At 43.4% G+C, this 9,666-nt stretch overlaps 1 protein-coding gene across 1 annotated transcript in view; it reads left to right on the forward strand.

The window, feature by feature from the left end:
* The window catches only part of LOC131939332 (signal transducer and activator of transcription 1), a 32,657-nt gene extending 23,361 nt beyond the window's left edge, over positions 1–9,296 (forward strand). The window contains exons 21-22 of the mRNA XM_059297570.1: positions 20–116; positions 6,774–9,296. Coding sequence (XP_059153553.1) covers positions 20–116; positions 6,774–7,375 — 699 coding nt within the window. The 3' untranslated portion in view covers positions 7,376–9,296. The remainder of the gene's footprint in view (positions 1–19; positions 117–6,773) is intronic.
* Positions 9,297–9,666: the final 370 nt, after the last annotated feature.

A 9,666-nucleotide genomic window follows, 5' to 3' on the forward strand; every position in this document is an offset into this window, starting at 1 on the left:
TAACTTCTTTTCCCCTCAGGCTCCAATAAAAAGTGAATTTATTTTGGAACCCCAGTCCAATGTGTGGCCTTCTGCCCAAGGTCAAAGGTCAGGTCACCAGAGCAACTCTCTGCCTGGTAAATTATGCTCACAGAATCAACAGTCACCATATAGTCTCACCTAAACATTCATCCTCACCTCCAATGTATAGTCTCACCTAAACATTCATCCTCATCTCCAATATACAGTCTCACCTAAACATGCATCCTCACCTCCAATATATAGTCTCACCTAAACATTCATCCTCACCTCCAATATATAGTCTCACCTAAACATTCATCCTCACCTCCACTATATAGTCTCACTTAAACATTCATCCTCACCTCCACTATATAGTCTCACCTAAACATTCATCCTCACCTCCACCATATAGTCTCACCTAAACATTCATCCTCACCTCCACCATATAGTCTCACCTAAACATTCATCCTCACCTCCAAATTCACTCAATGACTTCCTCCTTTATTAGAGTACTCTCCTGCTCTACTGCTAGAGTACCCCTCCTGCTCTACTACTAGAGTACCCCTCCTGCTCTACTACTAGAGTACCCCCTGCTCTACTACTAGTACCCCTCCTGCTCTACTACTAGAGTACCCCCCTGCTCTACTACTAGAGTACCCCTCCTGCTCTACTACTAGAGTACCCCTCCTGCTCTACTACTAGAGTACCCCTCCTGCTCTACTACTAGTACCCCTCCTGCTCTACTACTAGAGTACCCCTCCTGCTCTACTACTAGAGTACCCCTCCTGCTCTACTACTAGAGTACCTCCTGCTCTACTACTAGAGTACCCCCTGCTCTACTACTAGAGTACCCCTCCTGCTCTACTACTAGAGTACCCCTCCTGCTCTACTACTAGAGTAGAGTACCCCTCCTGCTCTACTACTAGAGTACCCCTCCTGCTCTACTACTAGAGTAGAGTACCCCTCCTGCTCTACTACTAGAGTACCCCCCCTGCTCTACTACTAGAGTACCCCTCCTGCTCTACTACTAGGGTAACCCTCCTGCTCTACTACTAGAGTACCCCCCTGCTCTACTACTAGGGTACCCCCCCTGCTCTACTACTAGGGTACCCCCCCTGCTCTACTACTAGGGTACCCCCCCTGCTCTACTACTAGGGTAACCCTCCTGCTCTACTACTAGAGTACCCCTCCTGCTCTACTACTAGAGTACCCCTCCTGCTCTACTACTAGAGTACCCCCCCTGCTCTACTACTAGGGTAACCCTCCTGCTCTACTACTAGGGTAACCCTCCTGCTCTACTACTAGAGTACCCCTCCTGCTCTACTACTAGAGTACCCCTCCTGCTCTACTACTAGAGTACCCCTCCTGCTCTACTACTAGGGTAACCCTCCTGCTCTACTACTAGAGTACCCCCTGCTCTACTACTAGTACCCCTCCTGCTCTACTACTAGAGTACCCCCTGCTCTACTACTAGTACCCCTCCTGCTCTACTACTAGAGTACCCCTCCTGCTCTACTACTAGAGTACCCCCTGCTCTACTACTAGAGTACCCCCTGCTCTACTACTAGAGTACCCCTCCTGCTCTACTACTAGAGTAGAGTACCCCTCCTGCTCTACTACTAGAGTACCCCTCCTGCTCTACTACTAGAGTACCCCTCCTGCTCTACTACTAGAGTACCCCTCCTGCTCTACTACTAGAGTAGAGTACCCCTCCTGCTCTACTACTAGAGTACCCCCTGCTCTACTACTAGTACCCCTCCTGCTCTACTACTAGAGTACCCCTCCTGCTCTACTACTAGAGTACCCCTCCTGCTCTACTACTAGAGTACCCCTCCTGCTCTACTACTAGTACCCCTCCTGCTCTACTACTAGAGTACCCCCTGCTCTACTACTAGAGTACCCCCTGCTCTACTACTAGAGTACCTCCTGCTCTACTACTAGAGTACCTCCTGCTCTACTACTAGAGTACCCCTCCTGCTCTACTACTAGAGTACCCCCTGCTCTACTACTAGAGTACCCCTCCTGCTCTACTACTAGAGTACCCCCCCTGCTCTACTACTAGAGTACCCCTCCTGCTCTACTACTAGTACCCCTCCTGCTCTACTACTAGAGTACCCCCCCTGCTCTACTACTAGAGTACCCCTCCTGCTCTACTACTAGTACCCCTCCTGCTCTACTACTAGAGTACCCCTCCTGCTCTACTACTAGAGTACCCCTCCTGCTCTACTACTAGGGTAACCCTCCTGCTCTACTACTAGAGTACCCCTCCTGCTCTACTACTAGTACCCCTCCTGCTCTACTACTAGTACCCCTCCTGCTCTACTACTAGAGTACCCCCTGCTCTACTACTAGAGTACCCCTCCTGCTCTACTACTAGAGTACCCCTCCTGCTCTACTACTAGAGTACCCCTCCTGCTCTACTACTAGAGTACCCCTCCTGCTCTGTACCCCTCCTGCTCTACTACTAGAGTACCCCTCCTGCTCTACTACTAGAGTACCCCTCCTGCTCTACTACTAGAGTACCCCTCCTGCTCTACTACTAGAGTACCCCTCCTGCTCTACTACTAGAGTAGAGTACCCCTCCTGCTCTACTACTAGAGTAGAGTACCCCTCCTGCTCTACTACTAGAGTAGAGTACCCCTCCTGCTCTACTACTAGAGTACCCCTCCTGCTCTACTACTAGAGTACCCCTCCTGCTCTACTACTAGAGTACCCCTCCTGCTCTACTACTAGAGTAGAGTACCCCTCCTGCTCTACTACTAGAGTACCCCCTGCTCTACTACTAGTACCCCTCCTGCTCTACTACTAGAGTACCCCCTGCTCTACTACTAGAGTACCCCCTGCTCTACTACTAGAGTACCTCCTGCTCTACTACTAGAGTACCCCTCCTGCTCTACTACTAGAGTACCCCCTGCTCTACTACTAGAGTACCCCTCCTGCTCTACTACTAGAGTACCCCCCCTGCTCTACTACTAGAGTACCCCTCCTGCTCTACTACTAGTACCCCTCCTGCTCTACTACTAGAGTACCCCCCTGCTCTACTACTAGAGTACCCCTCCTGCTCTACTACTAGTACCCCTCCTGCTCTACTACTAGAGTACCCCTCCTGCTCTACTACTAGAGTACCCCTCCTGCTCTACTACTAGTACCCCTCCTGCTCTACTACTAGAGTACCCCCTGCTCTACTACTAGAGTACCCCTCCTGCTCTACTACTAGTACCCCTCCTGCTCTACTACTAGAGTACCCCTCCTGCTCTACTACTAGAGTACCCCCTGCTCTACTACTAGTACCCCTCCTGCTCTACTACTAGAGTACCTCCTGCTCTACTACTAGTACCCCTCCTGCTCTACTACTAGTACCCCTCCTGCTCTACTACTAGAGTACCCCTCCTGCTCTACTACTAGAGTACCCCCTGCTCTACTACTAGAGTACCTCCTGCTCTACTACTAGAGTACCCCTCCTGCTCTACTACTAGAGTACCCCCTGCTCTACTACTAGAGTGCCCCTCCTGCTCTACTACTAGAGTACCCCCCCCTGCTCTACTACTAGAGTACCCCTCCTGCTCTACTACTAGTACCCCTCCTGCTCTACTACTAGAGTACCCTCCTGCTCTACTACTAGAGTACCCCTCCTGCTCTACTACTAGAGTACCCCTCCTGCTCTACTACTAGAGTACCCCCTGCTCTACTACTAGTACCCCTCCTGCTCTACTACTAGAGTACCCCTCCTGCTCTACTACTAGTACCCCTCCTGCTCTACTACTAGAGTACCCCTCCTGCTCTACTACTAGAGTACCTCCTGCTCTACTACTAGAGTACCTCCTGCTCTACTACTAGAGTACCCCCTGCTCTACTACTAGAGTACCCCTCCTGCTCTACTACTAGAGTACCCCTCCTGCTCTACTACTAGAGTACCCCTCCTGCTCTACTACTAGAGTACCCCTCCTGCTCTACTACTAGAGTACCCCCTGCTCTACTACTAGTACCCCTCCTGCTCTACTACTAGAGTACCCCTCCTGCTCTACTACTAGTACCCCTCCTGCTCTACTACTAGAGTACCCCTCCTGCTCTACTACTAGAGTACCTCCTGCTCTACTACTAGAGTACCTCCTGCTCTACTACTAGAGTACCCCCTGCTCTACTACTAGAGTACCCCTCCTGCTCTACTACTAGAGTACCCCTCCTGCTCTACTACTAGAGTACCCCTCCTGCTCTACTACTAGTACCCCTCCTGCTCTACTACTAGTACCCCTCCTGCTCTACTACTAGAGTACCCCCTGCTCTACTACTAGAGTACCCCTCCTGCTCTACTACTAGAGTACCCCTCCTGCTCTACTACTAGAGTACCCCTCCTGCTCTACTACTAGAGTACCCCTCCTGCTCTACTACTAGAGTACCCCCTGCTCTACTACTAGTACCCCTCCTGCTCTACTACTAGAGTACCCCTCCTGCTCTACTACTAGAGTACCCCTCCTGCTCTACTACTAGAGTACCCCCTGCTCTACTACTAGTACCCCTCCTGCTCTACTACTAGTACCCCTCCTGCTCTACTACTAGAGTACCCCCTGCTCTACTACTAGAGTACCCCTCCTGCTCTACTACTAGAGTACCCCTCCTGCTCTACTACTAGAGTACCCCTCCTGCTCTACTACTAGAGTACCCCTCCTGCTCTACTACTAGGGTACCCCTCCTGCTCTACTACTAGAGTACCCCTCCTCCTCTTCTACTAGAGTACCCCTCCTGCTCTACTACTAGAGTACCCCCTGCTCTACTACTAGAGTACCTCCTGCTCTACTACTAGAGTACCTCCTGCTCTACTACTAGAGTACCCCCTGCTCTACTACTAGAGTACCCCTCCTGCTCTACTACTAGAGTACCCCTCCTGCTCTACTACTAGAGTACCCCTCCTGCTCTACTACTAGAGTACCCCTCCTGCTCTACTACTAGAGTACCCCTCCTGCTCTACTACTAGAGTACCCCTCCTGCTCTACTACTAGAGTACCCCTCCTGCTCTACTACTAGAGTACCCCTCCTGCTCTACTACTAAAGTACCCCTCCTTCTCGTTGCTGCGGTCTAGATAACATTCAATTTATATTTGTAAAACACACACGCTGTCCATCTTCAAGATGCAATGTTAAGTGAGCAACAGTTGAATGATGTCGATGAATTAGAAATGAGAAAATTCACCTAACAGCTAAAATGCTACTAATGAAGCGTCCGAGTTGAATCGTTCGATTTTGTTGATTAGTGCAGAAACAAAGATGCAGATTGCATCATTGGCTAAAGTGACAGAAGTCAACTGCAGTGTTTGGGGTCATCCATAAATGACTTCACACTTTTTTTGACGATTTTTACCTCCCCCCCCCCCCCCGTCACACAGCGTCACAAAAAGCCAGACCTCCCTCTTCGAAATGACATCACACCTCAGTCTACAACCCCCCCTCCAAAATCTTGTCAGAACTATGTCAACAAAGAGTATTTTGATCAATTGCTATCACAATTTATTAAAATCGTTTTGTACAACGCGAAATAACGGCTAAAACTCGTTTTCTAACATTGCTTTTTTATAATGCAAAAAGTGTGACGTCACATCATCTTAACCACCCCCCCCCCCCCCTCATCACACACCATCACAAAATTATGGACCCCCCCCTCCCCCCTGCGAGTGTGACGTCATTTAATATGTCAAAAAAAATATTTGACAAGTTATAAACATCAGATTGATGCAACTTGCTAAATTTACTAATGGTGTATTTTTAGATGCGTTATCTTAATTTCTGATTGGATCAACTAAAAATAGATTAAGATTGCATCATTTGCAAAGTGACGAAATGCTACAGGATGGTTTCCTCAAGTTACAAAAAGTTATTTATAGAATTATTTTTAGAAGTGTGACCTTGTTTTCTAAAAGTGCGTTATTTATGATAAACAATGCCAGCACTATATTTCCTGCATTTTAGTTGTTAGGACGAGGGAACGTCCACGCTACTACCTAGATGCCGCAGGGCATGCTGTATGAACGCCTTGAGTGTACGTTAATCACCCTCCATTATAGTCAGGACTTTGTGGGGCGCTCTTGAAAGCCACCGGTTACAATACCACAGGGGGGTCGAGTACGGTCCCTGGCTTGGTTTAATTATCGAATGTCGTGTCCCTATTGTAGGGTGCTCTTTAAAATGAACGTATGCACCATAGTGCTCACAGGAAAGCCCGAGACCCTAAAATCCACCCTGCCTGGGCTACGCTGGACATGCCTGATTCCATTTAGTGAATAATTATATTAGCCCACCATATCTGTAGTGTTTTGCACATTTTAAAACAAATGTAGGTGCCATGTTGCTTATTGGGGAGTCTTGGCGGGGCACTGAAGGATGCGCCAGATTTTATTTAGTCAATGACTATATTAAGCCATGGTATCTATAGCCTGTTGCGCTCTTTAAAACGAACGTATGCACCATAGCGCTCCTGGGAAAGCCTGCTGTGCCAAATTGCACCCTGCTAAGGTGCCGCCCCTGCGAAATTGAAATTTGTTTCCCACAGAAACCTCCCCAGGATTATCCTCATCAACTCCCCAAGTTTCATGCTGATTGAATAAAAGTTGTAATAATGCATTAGGGTCAAACAAACACACAAACACACTTTCATATATATACATTGTGTAGCTTAACACCACAATTATTATAAACTGTTAAACACGAAATCCATCTCACTAGAGCTTATTGATCTTGGACTATGATGTTAAGATGAATAAACTCTCCAATTTTTCCCTCAGGCACATATGGGGTTAATGCCTCTCAAGGTCTGGCCACCACAAGCCAAGGCATCAGATGTATGGGGGGAGTGTTGGTGGACCTGTCTCACATCCAGCAGGTCAACAGCCACTTGGCAAATGTCCATCACAATTTAGCCGCGGAGCAATTCTACAATCAGTTTGATGGGCCAGCCTCTAGTTTGTCAGCAGGCAGCCTCGTGACCCCTGACACCAACTGCCTTCCAGAAGAACAAATGGCCCAATTGTTTGAGCAGTTAAGTCAAGAACAACAGGTCGACTTACTGGAGTCCACAGCACAAAACTTTAATATCTTTGGTGTCAGCAATGAGAACCAGGCACAACCTTTCTTTCTTGGTGGCCACCAGCACCTTTTTAACTTGAGCAGCCAACCTGAAACCTTTCTACCATCAAGTTTTAACTTGAGTAGCCAACCTGAAACCTTTCTACCATCAAGTTTTAACTTGAGCAGCCAACCTGAAACCTTTCTAGCATCAGGTGAGGAAGACATGTTCAGCACCAATGAATTGAGCCCGACAGACTCTGGAGTTTTTGTGGGCACTCCTTCCCCTGATCTCTCCCCACAGAGCCACCCATTGAGCTGACTTCTTGCCTAGCTCCAGCTATGCTGATGTTAACTGCAGTAGTCTCCAAACATTCCTAACAAACAAAGTGACTGCTTTAGTGCAAACCAAATTTTATTCATTCTTCTTGCTTCCCATAAATTGATTGTATTATTTACCATTTTTGCAAGAAGAAATTATTTTTTTACTGTTTCAATCATAAAATTATTTAGTTGTCTAAAAACTTTTGTATTTCAATTTTTTAAGAAAATGTATTTCATAAGATTTCTGTAAAGCTAGTACTGGAATTAAGATTTTTCTTTTTTTATCTAAAATTTTCTTTATTGTTTTAAAGTCGAATTTAAAAAGTCAAACTTTTGTACTAGTTCAATGAGAAACTGAAATGTTGGTAATGTACCAAGTCATTCCAATAAGTAATCAGCTTCACAAAAACAGCAGCAAACATGGCTTGAGGTATAGCACAGTTTGGACTGGATATTGCTGATGTAGAGTAAATGTTCATTCTTTTATAGATGGCTTGCCATTTATTGCGTTATTTTCTTTTCCAGCGTAAATGTTTAAAATTAGATTTTTTTTTCTCTATCATTTGATTGTTAAGACACAATGATGTTCTGGTAAAGACACAATGATGTTCTGGTTTGTTCCAAAACTCTTTTGTATACAACAGATTACACAAACCAGAAATAAGTTTTTAACATCCATTCCTTCTAGTCTAAAAAAAATTAAACATTTTATTTATTAAACTTTTTTTTTGCTGGTAAAAATAAGAATTTAAAAAATAGCTGATTATTCTAAAAAAGACTTCTATAATGTTTTATTCAATATAGACTTCGAATTAATATTTTTATGTCTGTTAAGTATATAAATGTTTATAAATTATAATTATGAAATATGACAGATGATAATATGAAATTATTTAAACAAAATTATTTGCTTCAAGAGACTTCAATTATCTAATTAATATTTGTGGTGTATACTTGGTGCAGTCCCCCCCCCCCCAGTACTGCCCCACAGTGCTGTCCCCTTAGTACAATCCCCCCCAGTACTGACTGGATCAGGTGAGACTGAGTCTTGAGGACAAAATGGCTGCCCATTTTTCAGGCCTACAGTTCCATTTTTATGGACTTGAGGAAAGTTTTTTTTCTTATTACTGACACTATGATTGACCTCAGTATCTCAAAGTAAAATTTGAGTAATGCAAATAATTATACTTGAAAAAATAACATAAAAATTTGAGTAATGCAAATAATTATACTTGAAAAAATAACATAAAAATTTGAGTAATGCAAATAATTATACTTGAAAAAATAACATAAAAATTTGAGTAATGCAAATAATTATACTTGAAAAAATAACATAAAAATTTGAGTAATGCAAATAATTATACTTGAAAAAATAACATAAAAATTTGAGTAATGAAAATAATTATACTTGAAAAAATAACATAAAAATTTGAGTAATGCAAATAATTATACTTGAAAAAATAACATAAAAATTTGAGTAATGCAAATAATTATACTTGAAAAAATAACATAAAAATTTGAATAATGCAAATATTGATACTTGAAAAAAATAACATAAATTTACTTTTACATTTTAAAATTCAAAATGTTGATTACATTACACATACATCGAAGCCTACATATTGAATTAGGCTTAAATGTAAGTTTATAATCTGCAGATCTTTGTATTTCTATTGTATCAATTAATATGATATATTCAATACTTTCTTTTTCATTTATAGTGCTTAGAATTTTAATAAGGTTTTTCTAATGGAATAACTAAATGCGTGGTACTCATAATACTTATAAATATCTCCAGTGCCTTTTGTTACACTTAACTGCTTGTTTAAAAACATTTCTCGTCTTTCCATTTTGCCTTGAAAAAAGCATTATATTATTTTTTTAAAACTTTACTCATTAATGGAATTAAAGAAATTATATTTAAACGTTGTGCTTCAGTTTTCATTGCTTATAAAAAATATTAACTTTATTTATTTTTTATCTGACTGCCATTGCAGTTCTCCTAAAGATTTATTCAGGAATGAGTTATATCCAACTCATTTACTCATTAAAAATGAAAATAAAACAGCCCCAATATATGGGATGGCATAATCTGATGGTAGAGCTCACAACTGGGAACTGGAAAGTCTCAAAGTTGGAGCTTGGGATGACATAATCTGATGGTAGAGCTCACAACTGGGAACTGGAAAGTCTCAAAGTTGGAGCTTGGGATAGCATAATCTGATGGTAGAGCTCACAACTGGGAACTGGAAAGTCTCAAAGTTGGAGCTTGGGATAGCATAATCTGAT

Source organism: Physella acuta, unplaced genomic scaffold (genome assembly GCF_028476545.2).
Source record: "Physella acuta isolate Inbredline_101_S28 unplaced genomic scaffold, ASM2847654v3 ptg000275l, whole genome shotgun sequence".
In the NCBI taxonomy this organism is placed as follows: domain Eukaryota; kingdom Metazoa; phylum Mollusca; class Gastropoda; family Physidae; genus Physella; species Physella acuta.